This window comes from Heteronotia binoei, chromosome 16 (genome assembly GCF_032191835.1).
Source record: "Heteronotia binoei isolate CCM8104 ecotype False Entrance Well chromosome 16, APGP_CSIRO_Hbin_v1, whole genome shotgun sequence".
Classification (NCBI taxonomy): Eukaryota; Metazoa; Chordata; class Lepidosauria; order Squamata; family Gekkonidae; genus Heteronotia; species Heteronotia binoei.
The window spans coordinates 47,668,356-47,684,210 of NC_083238.1; the positions used below are offsets into that span (position 1 = coordinate 47,668,356).

Here is a 15,855-nt window from a genome sequence, read left to right on the forward strand (position 1 = left end):
CTCACAAAGTGGCCAACCAGTTCCTCTGGAGGGTCAAAAACAGGGCACAGAGGCCAAGGCCCTCATAAGAACATCAGAAGAGCCCTGCTGGATCAGACCAGTGGTCCATCTAGTCCAGCATCCTGTCTCACACAGTGGCCAACCAGTTCCTCTGGACAGTCAACAACAGGGCACAGAGACCAAGGCACTCATAAGAACATCAGAAGAGCCCTGCTGGATCAGACCAGTGGTCCATCTAGTCCAGCATCCTGTCTGACATAGTGGCCAACCAGTTCCTCTGGAGGGCCACCAACAGGGCACAGAGGTCGAGGTCTTCATAAGAACATCAGAAGAGCCCTGCTGGATCAGACCAGTGGTCCCTCTAGACCAGCCCAATGTCTCACAGTGGCCAACCGGTTCCTCTTGAAGGCCAATAACAGGACACAGAGGCTGATGCCTTCCCCTAATGTTGCCTCCTGGCTCAGGGATTCAGAGATTTAGCGCCTCTGAATGTGGAGGTTCCCCTTAGGCACCATGATTAGTAGCCATTGACAGATTCATGAAGGATATAAATCTATTTCATCTGATGATCTTGGAGTACTGGGCTATTCAGACTGCTACAGATGAAGTCAACTCTGCAATTAACTCTTCGCACTCATAAGACACATGCTTCTTCCCCCCTTCCCTGGGGCTGCCTTCAAAGAGATAATAACAACTTAAAGTCATCACGGTCTTCTCATCATCACACTACCCAGCAGACAGACATGGCTACCCACATGAAGAGTCCTTCCCAGTCTCTCAAAACAAGTTTTCTGTGAAACTGCTGCTCTTTCAAACCAGCTCAATGTATTAGGCCCTTTCAGGTACAATACAGTTTTCCTGTTACATAACCTGCATGGTTACCTTTAAGAACAGTACCAGAGCCAAAGGCAGCTCGGACAATTACTACTGCAAGGGACAAAAGGTAGAGGTTACTGCCAATATTGTAAGCGGGAGGTTTCCATCTCAGCAGTTTCAGGTCAGTAGAATGTGAAATTATACCAGTGAAAGCTAGCCATGCTTAAGTAGAAATGAACATGGCTTCATACAGCAATAATGAGCTTCTATGCCAAAGCGAGCGTTTGTGCTTTCAAAGTTGGAACAAAGTTGAAAAACCCTTTAGTCTTTGCTACAGGAATAAAAAAGGTAAAGGTTGTCCCTGTACAAGCACCAGTCATTTCTGACTCTGGGGTGACGTCGCATTATGACATTTTCATGACAGACTTTTTATGGGGCGGTTTGCCATTGCCTTCCCCAGTCATCTACTCTCCCCCCAGCAAGCTGGGTACTCATTTGACCGACCTCGGAAGGATGGAAGGCTGAGTCAACCTTGAGCCAGCTACCTGAACCCAGCTTCCATTGGGATCAAACTCAGGTTGCGAGCAGAGCATGGACCGCAGTACTGCAGCTTACCACTCTGCGCCACGGGGTTCCTCTGTGACATGAATAACTAGCATACAAATAAGAATAACTAATATACAAATAAGAAATATTGTACAAATCCATATTACAAAAATCACCAAAGGAACAATAATAGTACAACAGCCAAAATCAAGACAAGAAGGATGCCAGAAATGTATTGAGCAAAAATAGCAATTATTCCCAGAAAGTTATGAAGGTGTCATACATTTGTATAGCAATAAAGAGCTTCTAAGCCATTATTCAGTAGCTGCTCTTCACTGGTTCAATTCAAAGAACAAGTGGAATTCACTCATGGAATAGATCTTTTGGGGACCCCTCTTCCCACCACAGTCCCTGGCACTTCCTGAGAAAACTGTTCCTGAAGGAAGTCACAAACTCACACTCCCCTACTGTGTACAAGTAGAGGTACCTCTGCTCACAAAAAAGCTGGTTTGGATCCAGTCTTTTTGACCACCTTCAACAGTACTGTCAATTTAAAGGTAAAGGTAGTCCCCTGTGCAAGCACCAGTAATTTCCAACTCTGGAGTGACATTGCTTTCATGGCAGACTTTTTACGGGGTGGTTTGTCAATTTACACAGGCCTAAAACAGCTTCACCCACTTTGGAACGGCTTAAACCACCAGGAAACTGGAAACCGATCCTGGCTCCTTGACAAACCTGCCAGTAGGATACAAGTTTACTACGCTCACATTATTCATTTTTAGATGCCCACTGAAGACTTCACAGTGCGTCAGACCTTAGCTATCTATATCCCCTACAAAACAGGATAGTACAGACATGGCAAAAACAGCACTGTCTATTTGAGTGATCCCTACTGTAGCCGGCAATTTCTTTAAGACAATCATCTCAGTGACTTGGTTTCCAGAAGACAGCTCCAATGTAACACGGTGGTCACAGCCAACTTAAGCTGACCCCACAGGGTCTTCAAGGCGTGAGATGTTCAGAGGTCGTTTCCATTCCCTGTCTCTGTGCAGCAACCCTGGACTTCCTTGGTTGTCTCCCATCCCGATAGTAACCAAAGCCAACACTACTTCTCTAATGCACACCAACGTTAAAAAGAAAATAGAAACTTACCTTGTTGCAGTACAGCATCCATAGCTCATACAGCCTCTCTCGGGATGCCATCCTTCACTTCCTGGTTCGTGGCTCCAACACTCAGGATCCTATCATGCTTGCTTTCTGTTCAGAATGTACAGTGTAGTTCCTGGGCTCAATCCAAGGCGAAAGGAACGGACGGCCTCTACCACTCCCGTGCAGTTCCAGAGGCTAAAGGTGACAATTTGCCCTCTCCTTTTCATCAAGGCCAATTTGGAATTGCTCCCCGCCAGTAAAATGAAGGTTGCTGGGCTTTGAGATGATACTGGAATGGAAGAGCTATAACTCCATCTCATAGGAAGCGCTGGAGACGCCAGGAATTGCCGTTCTTTGCCAGACTCTCAAGTCATCCTCTTCGGAACGCCAAATCAAAAAATCATCAGTTGATCGGTGCAGGAGGGGAAAAAATCCTTTTGAGGTACCCGGTGAAAGGAGCCAGCTGACCACCTGCCAAAAGGAAATGCCCGATAAAGAAGTCGCATCTTTCTTGAAGATGTTTATAGCACCCCAACTAACTCTTCAAGAAGTTCTGGAGCTTGCTGTGACATATACCCATGTAAAATAACAAATTAAAGTTCAAGCTGGGAAAGAAAGAAAGAAAGAAAGAAAGAAAGAAAGAAAGAAAGAAAGAAAGAAAGAAAGAAAGAAAGAAAGAAAGAAAGAAAGAAAGAAAGAAAGAAAGAAAGAAAGAAAGAAAGAAAGAACGAACACTTTTTTCTCATGCATGGTCAATGCTCTGGCTTCTGGACCATGTACCCAAATGCACTCATTTCCCTTGGCCATAGCAGGGAGCTGTGACTCACGAAAGCTGCTGCTGGAATAGACTGTTAAGAGTCCAGTGGCACCTGAGGGACTGTTTTCTGACTTCTCTCAGGACGGAAGCATTGCCAAATAATTTTATTTGTAAAGGAAGGAGAAAGAAAACCCTGCTCACAGCTATGCCAAGAAGTCCCCGAGTCCAAAGCAGTGCTCCCTCTCAGCCGCAGAGTCTTGTGAGCAAAAATTCTACTTTGTGAGCTCCTGGCATTCAAGTGGTGAGCTCCTGCGTAAATGATTGTGCTCTGGGGTCCTTCTTCCTGAGCTAAGGTGTGAGTCGAAGGCTAAAAATCTGTGAGCGAGCTCATGCTAACTCAGCTTAGAGGGAACGCTGGTGCAAAGCCAGGGACTGAGGGACTTGTCTCCCGTTCATTTCTTATTTCTTCTGAAGCCAGCCCACCCACTTTGTGATTTGAAGGCGGGGGGCTTCTCCCCTGGCAAGTTCCCCCCACTCACCCCCCCCCCCAGCCAAATTCCCTTCCCCAGATGGCTGCTGTCCCCGCTTGCCCTCTGCCCCCCATCCTTCCCGGGGTCCCTCCACCCCACCCACCCAGCGCCCCCCCCCCCTCGCAGGCATCAGGAGAGATGGCGAGCGACCGACTCCCTGCCCTCTTGCCCCGCCCCCGCTTGCTGCCCCTTTGCAGCCCCCCCCCCCCCGGGCCTCTCCAGACCCCGAAGTGCCTTACCCCAAAGGAGCGCCGCCGCTTCTGCAGCCACCCTCCGGAGTCAACCCGGATCAGTGAAGGCTGGAGCTGCTGGCAAATGGGAAGCCACATCGCCTGTTTCCCCCCGGGCCACGCCCACATTCCAGCGCTGCTCGCCTCGGCTCCGCCCTGCCCGTCGCGCGTCCCCGCCCCTCCCTTCTCGCGTGCGGGGATGGCGTCATCGGAGGCCTCCGGCGGCCATCTTGGCTCCTGGCAAAACTCCTCTTGCCGCGTTGCGGGGGTGAAACTGGGGGAAGGTTCAGCCGGATCAGCCTCCAAAGGGACAAAAAGTGTCTTATTTATTCCAGCTGGTTCTTCCCGGGATTTGGTGTTTTTGGGCGCGAGAGATTCAGAGTGGAGGGCGGGGTATAAACAGGGCTGTAGCCAGGATTTTAAAAGTCAGGGGGCCTTTTAAAAAGTGGGGGGGGGCACCCTTTCTCATCCGCTGCGGGGTTTGCTGTTTCTCAGAAGCTTTCTGGAGTAGGGGCAAAACCTGGAGTGACCAGATCGAGGCAGCCAACCTTAAAACTTTGGAGTTAAGAAGGGGCTGCACTTTCCATGCAAGCAAGGAGGTTCCTTCCTTCTCTCTCTCCCCCCAGCCTGTTCCACGCAGCTTTCCGCTCCTCCGCCTCCATGCTCTCCGCCTGCTGCTTTTGCTGCTTCAGTGCACTGTGCCCCACTCAGCCCTCCCGGTTCCGCCTGCTGCTCATGACAAAAATAAAAATGGCTGCACCTTGGAGGGGTCCCTGGAGGTCAGGGGGCAGTGCCCCCACAGGCCCCCCTGTGGCTACAGGCCTGGGTATAAATCCAGTAGCTTCTTTTTCTTCTCTTCATTTGTCACTGCCAGTTCAGGCTAGGTTTGCCTTCTGTAACATGGGAAATTCCTGGAGATTTGGGAATGGTACCTGCCTGGGGAGGGTGGAGTTTGGAGAGGGGAGATGCCATTTCCTCCAGGGGAACTGACATCTGTAAGTGCAGAAATCCATGATCATTCCGGACCACTCCAGTCAGGCTGCCAACTGTTGTAGAGGCCCCATCCAGGTCTATATGTAGTTAGGATTTCTTGCCTCATTTTACATCACTTTTTCCTTAGTTATATTGTGTCTTTTGTGTGTTGTGGTGCTATAGCGAGAGCCAGCATATTGTGTTTAGGAGTGGTGGATTCTGTTCTGGAGAACCAAGTTCAATTCCCAACTCTTCCACATGAAACCAGCTGGGTGATCTAGGGGTCAGTCACAGGTCTGCCAAAGCTCTCTCAACCCCCCAAAAACAAGTCTAGCATAATGCTAAAAGAGTTAGAACTTATGGCTGCCAGACAATCTTAGGATCTCCTGGCTATACTACACAAATGCCATATTCTTGTTGTAGGGTGATAGCAAAGGACTAAAATCTGGAGGGCTTAGGATCAAATCCTTTATTTTCTATGGAAGCTTACTGGGTGTCCTTAGGCTAGGCTTGCCAAGTCCCTCCTGGCGATCAGCGGGGGATGCGGGGACTTACCTGGAGAAAGAGAAAGGCCCCGGCCTCATTGCTGACATCACACAGGAAGTTATGTCATCACATGTGCAGTAATGAAGTGGCAACAATATCAGCAAGCGTTGGAATAAATGTGATAAAAATGGAATATCAGTGTGAAGAGTGAAGCAAAAGAGTGTGGCATGCTTGCTAACGAGTGGTTGCTTTGAAATGTAGGAGTACTATGTACCATTGAATGATTTATTGTATGATTATTTTATAGGCATTAAACTGCAGCTTGGATAAAGCAGTAGTGCAAAACAGGAACTCAGTCCGGTTGTGTCTGTAAGGTGATGTTGGTACTTGGAACTTTGTTTAAGTATCCTCTGCATACATTGTGCAAATCCAGATCTTTCTATGAATTTTTGATACCAATAAAGAAGTTGGAATTTCTACATTATTGGAGAAGGCATTCTTTATTTGAACTCCAGTGAGTACTGAACTGAATAAGAGGTACTTTATACACAGAGCTGTCGCTTTTCTTCCAGTCTCCTGTCGATGTGACTTTTTCCCCCATTGCTTACTCACCTGGGGATTGGCAACACTAAGCCAGAGGCATCCCCCAGCCTATAAGTTCTGCCTCAGGAAGTTTTGTCTGGTCGAAGGGGACTGCTACACCCTCATCGATTTGCTATGCTAGTGCACCTTTAGTTTCTAGTGGTGCCAGAAAATGTTAACAATTTAAGATCATTCTTGTACCCGCCCACTCAAGGGATAGGATCGTGCTAGACTTCTGCATTTTTCAAGGCATTCTTAATCATTTGGACCTGTCCCGTGGCACAGAGCGTTGAAGCTGACACACTGCACTCCTAAGCTCTGCTCACGACCGGAGTTCGATCCCCGGCGGAAGCTCAGTTTTCAGGTAGCCGGCTTGAGGTTGACTCCGCCTTCCATCCTTCCGAGGTCAGTAAAATGAGTACCCAGCTTGCTGAGGGGAAAGCGTAGATGACTGGGGAAGGCAATGGCAAACCACCCTGTAAAAAGTCTGCCATGAAAATGTTGTGAAAGCAACGTCACCCCAGAGTCGGAAACCTTTCCTTTCCTGTTTCTTATTGTTCATGTACACAAACTTCAAATTACACATTAACTTTAATTCCTGCAGGACTGCATGCATGGAAGGAGTAATAACGAGGAAGCAACTCCTCTGTTGTCAGTTAGCTTTTATGGGCCTCTGCCAGGTGTGGAGATAAGGTGAAACCGCCAGCACCAGGCAGCTCTTTGTCTGAGGATCACGGGAGATTATATTCTGCCTAACGGCATTTTTAAAATTTGTAAATATAGCCAAAGTCGGCTAACATCTTTAATTGGAAGATCACAGTAAACATTTTCAGACATTTGGGTTGCGGCGCTACGCACAATTCCTCCAGTTGGAGTTGCCGGGTCCCCCTGGTAGGGGAAGGGGGCAGGGGTTAGGGTTGCCAACCCCCAGGTGGGGGCAGGGGATCCCCCAGTTTGGAGGCCTTCCCCCCACTTTAGGGTCATCAGAAAGTAGGGAGGGGAGGGAAATGTCTGCACTCCGTTATTCCCTATGGAAACCAATTCCCATAGGGTATAATGAAGAACTGATCAGTGGGTAACTGGGGCTCTGGGTGGGCCTGTTTTTTGAGGTAGAGGCATCAAATTTGTAGCTTAGCTTCCAATGCCTCTCCCCAAAATGCCCTCCAAGTTTCAAGATAACAAGTTTTATTAAATTTAACAGGGAAAATTAGGGAATTGGGGGAAGGATCAGGGATAGGATACAGAAAATAAAAGAATAGATTACAGTTATTACTGCATCAAGAAAAACAAAAGAAAAATATAATTCATTATACCTGCAAGTACTCAAAAGTAATTCATAGATATTACCTTTAAAGTCTACAAATATTTTTGATCTTTTGTTATTACTGTAAAATTCCCCTGTTTTACCAACTATTTAGTGGCAGATTCCGGATTCTTATCTATCATATCTGTGACCATACAAAACCAAATCTATGTTTCTTTAATCTACAAAAAGCAACAGAAGGAAGAAAAAAAAGAGAAAGAAAGGTTCAAATTCTAGTCTTCAGTACTAGCTTATCAACCAAGAGGTTTCAATATGTAGCAACAGCAGCTGCCATTCTGTCTAATTTACAAAGGAATCTCAAGGCTAAACAAAAATAAAACAAGCTTCTCATTAACCATGAAAGGCTTTTGAGTTAGATGGGTACAGTTATGATACTCATGTCTTATTAGCAAATGTTGATAACTTTAGGCATCTATTTGAACAATTAGCTCTTTTTAATAAACAAAAAGGATGGGTTTTCAAAAAGAAAAGAGAAAAAGTAAGCAAAGGAGGAGAAGAAAAAAAACCCACAAACCCGTGGAATGCTGTTTTTACAGCAGCCCTCATCAGAACTCGCTAGCCATTCCCAATTGCTCCCACAACTTCACACTAAACAGAAAACGGAACCTTGATCTATAGGGAAGATTCATCTCACTCCCATCAAATTGTACTCATTTACCTCCCTGAAAAGCAAAGTAAAAAGATCTTAGTGGATTAATTCATTGGCAGACATCTCCATGCATGGGAATGGACAAAGGATACCTCCTCACCAACCATTCAAGAAAAAGCAAAAATATTAAAGATATGTACACACTTTCCTTATATATATGTATGTGTGTATGTAATTCTAGCTACAGTAGTCCAAATTCTAATTAAACAGATTAATGTTTAGCCTTACATTAGCGTATATTTAAATTTTAAAAAGAGGTGTTTTAATGACACATTAAAGTGTCATTAAAACACCTCTTTTTTTAGCAGCAGATTGTTAAACTTCATTATGATTTTGAGCTTTGCAGAAAATCACACCAAACCAAAACAAGCTGCCCATTCAATTTGAAAAATAAAAAACCAAATAATTCTGCTTTAGGTTTTTGAGATAGACGCACCAAATTTTCAGCATAACATCCGGTGCCTCTCCTCAAAACACCCTCCAAGTTTCAAAAGGATTGGACCAGGGGGTCCAATTCTATGAGCCCTCAAATAAGGTGTCCCTATCCATTATTACCAGTGGAGGGAAGGCATTTAAAAGGTGTGGTCCTTTTAAATGAGATGGCCGGAACTCCCTTTGGAGTTCACTTATGCTTGTCACAACTTGCTTCTGGCTCCACCCCCAAAGTCTCCTGGCTTCACCCCCAAAGTCCCCAGATATTTCTTGAATTGAACTTGGCAACCCTAGTTAGGATTGCCAGCATCAGGCTGGGAAACTCCTGAAGATTTGGGAGTGGAGCCTGGGGAGGACAGGAACCTCAGTGGGGTACAGTGCCATGAAGTCCACTCTCCAAAGCACCTACTTTCTCCTGGAGAACTGATCTCTGTAGTCTGGAGATGAGCTGTAATTCCAGTGGAATTCCCGTGTCCCACCTGCAGGCTGGCATCCCTACCTCCAATACGTGTCGTCACCATTTTGTGTGACTAGGACAAAACACATGTTTTCCACTTTCAGTACTTTGCAAACACACACCCTGAAAATAGGGCTGCCAATCCCCAGTTGGGGACAGGGGATCCCCCAGTTTGTACCCCCCCCCCGCTTCAGGGTCATGAGAAAGTGGTGGGGAGGGAAATGTCAGCCAGGCACTCCATTATTCCCTACGGAGACGGATTCCCATAGGGTATAATGGAGAATTGATCTGTGGATATCCAGGGCTCTGGAGGAGCTGTTTTTTGAGGTAGAGGCACCAAAGTTTCAGCATAGCATCCAGTGCCTCTCCTCAAAACACCCCCCAAGTTTCAAAAAGATTGGATCAGGGGGTCCAATTCTGTGAGCCCCAAAATAAGGTGCCCCTATCCTTCATTATTCCAAATGGAGGGAAGGCATTTAAAAGGCATGCAATTCCTTTAAATGTGATGGTTAGAACTCCCTTCAGAGTTCCACTGTGCTTGTCACACCCTTGCTCCTGGCTCCACCCCCAAAGTCCACAGATATTTCTTGAGTTGGACCTGACAACCCTACCTGAAAAATCCAGGGCTCCAGTCGTGCATATCATATGAACATATGAAGGTGCCTTCTACTGAATCAGACCCTGGGTCCATCAAAGTCAGTATTGTCTACTCAGACTGGCAGCGGTTTTCCAGGGTCTCAAGCTGAGGTTTTCCATGCCTATTTGCCTGGATCCTTTTTTAGTTGGAGATGCCAGGGATTGAACCTGGGACCTTCTGCTTACCAAGCAGATGCTCTACCAGTGAGCCACCATCTCTCCCAAAAGTCATTATTCTCTACTCAGACTGGCAGAGGCTCTCCGGGGTCTCAAGCTGTGGTTTTTCATGCCTATTTGCCTGGACCCTTTCTTAGTTGGAGATGCCAGGGATTGAACCTGGGACCTTCTGCTTACCAAGCAGATGCTCTACCACTGAGCCACCATCTCTCCCTAAAGTCAGTATTGTCTACTCAGACTGGCAGCGGCTCTCCAGGGTCTCACTGAGGTTTTTCACGCCTATTTGCCTGGACCCTTTTTTAGTTGGAGATGCCAGGGATTGAAACTGGGACTTTCTGCTTACCAAAAGGGAGACATGCATTGCCTTAATTGCACAAAATGGCGGCTGTCCATAAAGGGGGATCACATGGATGCTGCTCTCTCCTTATGTGTGGTTATATCATCAGAACAGAACATCTGAAAAGAATATATGTATAATTTTTTCCTTACTAAACAAACCAATGGTGTCGCTGAGTCATGAACTGTGTGACACAGAGCATTGGACTGGATGGGCCATTGGCCTGATCCAACATGGCTTCTCTTATGTTCTTATGAGATATGAAAGGTACAATCCTTCAAATACCAATTGAGGAGTGAGTCCCATTGAAGTAAACGGAATTCATTTCTTCGGTTTACACTTTGAGCGCTTCATCAATGCTGACCGAATTTCAGCTGTTGCACATTCATTTGCCTCTCCAGTCTTTTGACTTAGAAAGGTGGCTGAGTAAGGGATTAAAATGTCACAAAACAAAAGAGTTATTATATCCTGTTGATATGTAGGCAGCACATATGTACGCAACAAAAGCTATGGGCTTTTTCTAAAAAAAAAAAGTAGAGCCAGAGAAGACAAGAAATAGAAAATAACACCACTCAAAGTATTTCCAAATGTTTAAAAATTAGTTGCAGAGCACATCCGTATAAATTGATGCAGAAATGCATTGGACAAGAATGTCAGTAGTCCCAAAAGGTGCCAAGCCGAAGCTAATTTTAACAAATACATGTATTGTTAGGACAAAGTTTGAGTCCATCAGCATGTTTAAAGACCAAGGCTTGATGTCATGGGGTGTGGCCTAATATGCAAATGAGCTCTTGCTGGGCTTTTTCTACAAAAAAACCCCTGTGTGAAACAATGGCAGTGTCAGGGGGTGTGGCCTAATAAGTAAATAAGTTCAACCGGAAAAAAGCCATTTAAGACCAACAAAGTTTAATTCTGGGGTATAAGCTTTTGCGTGCATGCACACTTGTTCAAATGCATTGAAAGAGACGTCCTCAGGGCTTTTTTTGTAGCAGGAACTGTTTTGCATATTAGACCACACCCCTGATGTAGCCAATCCTCCTGGAGCTTACAGTAGGCCCTGTACTAAGAGCCTTGTAAGCTCTTGGAGGACTGGCTACATCAGGGGTGTGTGGCCTAATATGCACAGGAGTTCCTACTTCAAAAAAAGCCCTGGACATCCTCAAGCCTTATGTGTAGGTGTGGGAGAGTTAGTTCACACTTGCCAGGAAGGGCTAGTTAAGAGTCAAGATGCATAAAAAACTCGGCAATTAGTAAAGACTGGGTTAAAGCAGTTGGCAAGATGTGTGAATAGCAACAAATTAGCATACTGGACTTAAGTTTTGCTCTATTGTTTCAGACCAGCACAGCTACCCCCACCGGAATCAATCTTGTATTTTTAGGGTAATGGTAGATCGGCCACTGTTTTCTCAGATTTCTGACAGTGGGTGGAAGAGTTCTCATACAGCTATGGAAAACTGAATAGCTAACTCAAGGAAATGGGGGAGGCCTCTTTGGTGTAGTGGTTAAGTGTGCGGACTCTTATCTGGGAGCACCAGGTTTGATTCCCCACTCCTCCACCTGCACCTGCTGGAATGGCCTTGGGTCAGCCATAGCTCTGGTAGAGGTTGTCCTTGAAAGGGCAGCTGCTGTGAGAGCTCTCTCAGCCCCACCTACCTCACAGGCTGTCTGTTGTGGGAGAAGAAGATAAAGGAGATTGCAAGCCACTCTGAGACTCTGATTCAGAGAGAAAGGCAGAGTATAAATCGGAGAGCCAGTATGGTGTCATGGTCAAGTGTGCGGACTCTTATCTGGGAGAACCAGGTTTGATTCCCCACTCCTCCACTTGCACCTGCTGGAATGGCTTTTGGTCAGCCATAGATCTGGCAGAGGTTGTCCTTAAAAGGGCAGCTGCTGTGAGAGCTCTCTCAGCCCCACCCACCTCACAGGGTGTCTGTTGTGGGGGAGGAAGATAAAGGAGATTGTGAGCCGCTCTGAAATTCGGAGTGGAGGGCGGGATATAAATCCAATGTCGTCGTCTTCTTCTTTCCTTTATTTCTAAAACTTATAAAGAAGTATTTGCCTTCTATCAAGAGCTATTTAAAACTGTCCACAGCTTCTGCCTGCCTTTCCAGACAGCACAGCTTTCACACAGCCAATGAGCTCTTGTGTAGATCTCGTACAAGGCTGCACCTTCTTTCCATTGTGATCTGCGTTACAGCCACAGCAACAGGGCTGGCCCTGGACTATCTGACACCCTAGGCAAGGATTAACTTCGGGTGCCCCCCAAAACACACTGATAACCACATGAGGGGCACCCAAATCAGGACACCCAGAAGTCCAGTGCCCTAGGCAATTGCCTAATTTGCCTAGCGGCAGAGCCCGCCCCGCACAGCCACTGAGTGCAACGGGTTTAGAAGGGTGCAGCTCTGGAGAGCCAGCTTGGTGTAGTGGTTAAATGCGCAGACTCTTATCTGGGGGAACCGGGTTTGATTCCCCACTCCTCCACTTGCAGCTGTTGGAATGGCCTTGGGTCAGCCATAGTGGTTAAGTGTGCGAACTCTTATCTGGGAGAACCGTGTTTGATTCCTCTCTCCTCCACTTGCAGCTGCTGGAATGGCCTTGGGTCAGCCATAGTGGTTAAGTGTGCGGACTCTTATCTGGGAGAACCGTGTTTGATTCCTCTCTCCTCCACTTGCAGCTGCTGGAATGGCCTTGGGTCAGCCATAGTGGTTAAGTGTGCGGACTCTTATCTGGGAGAACCGTGTTTGATTCCTCTCTCCTCCACTTGCAGCTGCTGGAATGGCCTTGGGTCAGCCATAGTGGTTAAGTGTGCGGACTCTTATCTGGGAGAACCGTGTTTGATTCCTCTCTCCTCCACTTGCAGCTGCTGGAATGGCCTTGGGTCAGCCATAGTGGTTAAGTGTGCGGACTCTTATCTGGGAGAACCATGTTTGATTCCCCACTCCTCCACTTGCAGCTGCTGGAATGGCCTTGGGTCAGCCATAGTGGTTAAGTGTGCGGACTCTTATCTGGGAGAACCGTGTTTGATTCCTCTCTCCTCCACTTGCAGCTGCTGGAATGGCCTTGGGTCAGCCATAGTGGTTAAGTGTGCGGACTCTTATCTGGGAGAACCATGTTTGATTCCTCTCTCCTCCACTTGCACCTGCTGGAATGGCCTTGGGTCAGCCATAGTGGTTAAGTGTGCGGACTCTTATCTGGGAGAACCATGTTTGATTCCTCTCTCCTCCACTTGCATCTGCTGGAATGGCCTTGGGTCAGCCATAGTGGTTAAGTGTGCGGACTCTTATCTGGGAGAACCATGTTTGATTCCTCTCTCCTCCACTTGCAGCTGCTGGAATGGCCTTGGGTCAGCCATAGTGGTTAAGTGTGCGGACTCTTATCTGGGAGAACCGTGTTTGATTCCTCTCTCCTCCACTTGCATCTGCTGGAATGGCCTTGGGTCAGCCATAGCTGTAATAGAGAGCCAATTGGTTGTAGTGGTTAAGTGCGCAGACTCTTATCTGGGGGAACCGGGTTTGATTCCCCACTCCTCCACTTGCAGCTGCTAGCACGGCCTTCGGTTAGCCATAGCTCTTGTAGGAGTTGTCCTTGAAAGGTGAGAGCTCTCTCAGCCCCACCTACCTCACAGGGTGTTTGTTGTGAGGGAGGAAAATAAAGGAGATTGTGACTACTCTGATTCAGAGTATAGGGCGGGATATAAATCCAATATCATCATCATCTTCTTCTTTTCCCTGTTGAAGTGAGAGACTCACTTCCTGTTGAAGTGACTCATTCACTCTTTCTTATGCACAGTCGTGATCAAAAGCATCCCACCCTGGGCTGCAACATGGAAGCTGTCTCCCCACCGCCCCCCAGGCAACCCAGTAGAGGGGGTCATCTTCCGTTGGGGAAATGACCCAGGAGAGGCGTGAACCACCCCTCTCCAATATCACAGCTCTAATCCGGAACCTGTAGCAGCCCAAGCTGGCCTGATCCAGGGCTGTGATCAGAGAGCAGGCAGCACAGACAGCACCCCTATTTGATTTGGCAGCGCCCCCATCAATTTAGGAGCCCCGTGGCACAGAGTGGTAAAGCGGCAGTACTGCAGTCGGAGCCCTCTGCTCACAACCTGAGTTCAATCCCGGCGGAAGGTGGTTCAGGTAGCCGGCTCCAGGTTGACTCAGCCTTCCATCTTTCTGAGGTCGGTAAAATGAGTCCCCAGCTTGCTGGGGGGAAAGTGTAGATGACTGGGGAAGGCAATGGCAAACCACCCCGTAAAAAGTCTTCCGTGAAAACGTTGTGAAAGCAATGTCCCCCAGAGTCAGAAACGAGTGGTGTTCGCACAGGGGACTACCTTTACCTTAAGTACATGATTACTCAGGATATTTAATCAAAGGAGTTTTAATCAGATGAAAGGAAAGGAATATACTCCATACAACCTTTAACAGGTGGAAAGTTTGCATACAAATCTTCCTCCTATAAAATGGACACAATGCAGGCCCTTTGACATCCTCTCTCAAAAAGATGTTTGGACGGCAGGTGTATGATGCTAATGGGTGGGGAGGTTTCTGAGTTTTTTGCAGAGGGAATGCTGTTGAATCGTGGGTTCAGGTAGCCAGTCCAAGGTTGACTCAGCCTTCCATCCTTCTGAGGTCGGTAAAATGAGTACCCAGCTTGCTGGGGGGGGGGGGGGAGTGTAAAAGACTGGGGAAGGCAATGGCAAACCACCCAGTAAAAAGTCTGCCGTGATAATGTCATGATGCGACATCACCCCAGAGTCGGAAACGACTGGTGCTTGCACAGGGAACTACCATTACCTTTTACCTGTCGGTTTGGTGGCACCCCCAGCTCAGTCTCCCCATTTAAGACTCCTTGCCCACCTGTTGGGCTCACTCCCTGCCCTGCCAGCACACTAGGACATGCTCTCTTTTGGGTGGAGAGGCGTGGGAGTAGGAGTGTGGTGGATCCTTTAAATTCAGTTCTGCTTTGAACTAACCCTATGAAAAATGGAACACTCCATGTAGATCTGGAATGACGGAGAGAACAGGAGCTGAATCCAAGGAGAGGCATTTCTAGGTGGAGCTAGACCTGCTGCCAGGCACCCAACCAGGCAGACCTCTGCTGCCAACCCACTGGAAGGGAATCAAAAGTTCATCAGATATAGGCTGGCAGCAGCAGGGCATACATGCTGTAGACCCCCTCTGCCAGCTTTCTGAACCATTGTCAGGTACACCCCAGGTGTGCCTTTAATATTATCGTTGTAATTGTATTTGTATTGTAATTATATTGTAATGAACCCTATTCGAGTATTGCAATTAACCATTCCAGAGAGGCTATTGGAGGAATTAAGCAGATTGGAGACTCTATGATTTTAACAATTTGTCTAGGTGGGATGCAGAAAGTCCTGTTCAGTGGTCCATTTGTGACACAGCATCGTTTAGCGGACAAGTCCCGTGGCGCAGAGTGGTAAAGCTGCAGTACTGCAGTCTGAGTTCTCTGCTCACGACCTGGGTTTAATCCTGGCGGAAGCTGGTTCAGATAGCTGGCTCCAGGTTGACTCAGCCTTCCATCCTTCCAAGGTGGGTAAAATGAGTACCCAGCTTGCTGGGGGGGAAGTGTAGGTGACTGGGGAAGGCAATGGCAAACCACCCCGCAAAAAGTCTGCCGTGAAAGCAACGTCACCCCAGAGTCGAAAACGACTGGTGCTTGCACAGGGGACCTTTCCTTTTTCCTTATTTCTCAGAGGGCTATAAAATGAAAGGAAATACATTTAAATAAAAATAATGTGGAAAAATG

General features: G+C 47.2%; 1 protein-coding gene across 1 annotated transcript in view; it reads right to left on the reverse strand.

Moving 5' to 3' along the window:
* NBEAL1 (neurobeachin like 1) overlaps positions 1–4,132 on the reverse strand; it is a 175,697-nt gene extending 171,565 nt beyond the window's left edge. The window contains exons 1-2 of the mRNA XM_060257088.1: positions 4,038–4,132; positions 2,515–2,982 (exon numbers count right to left, since the gene is read on the reverse strand). Coding sequence (XP_060113071.1) covers positions 2,515–2,565 — 51 coding nt within the window. The 5' untranslated portion in view covers positions 2,566–2,982; positions 4,038–4,132. The remainder of the gene's footprint in view (positions 1–2,514; positions 2,983–4,037) is intronic.
* Positions 4,133–15,855: the final 11,723 nt, after the last annotated feature.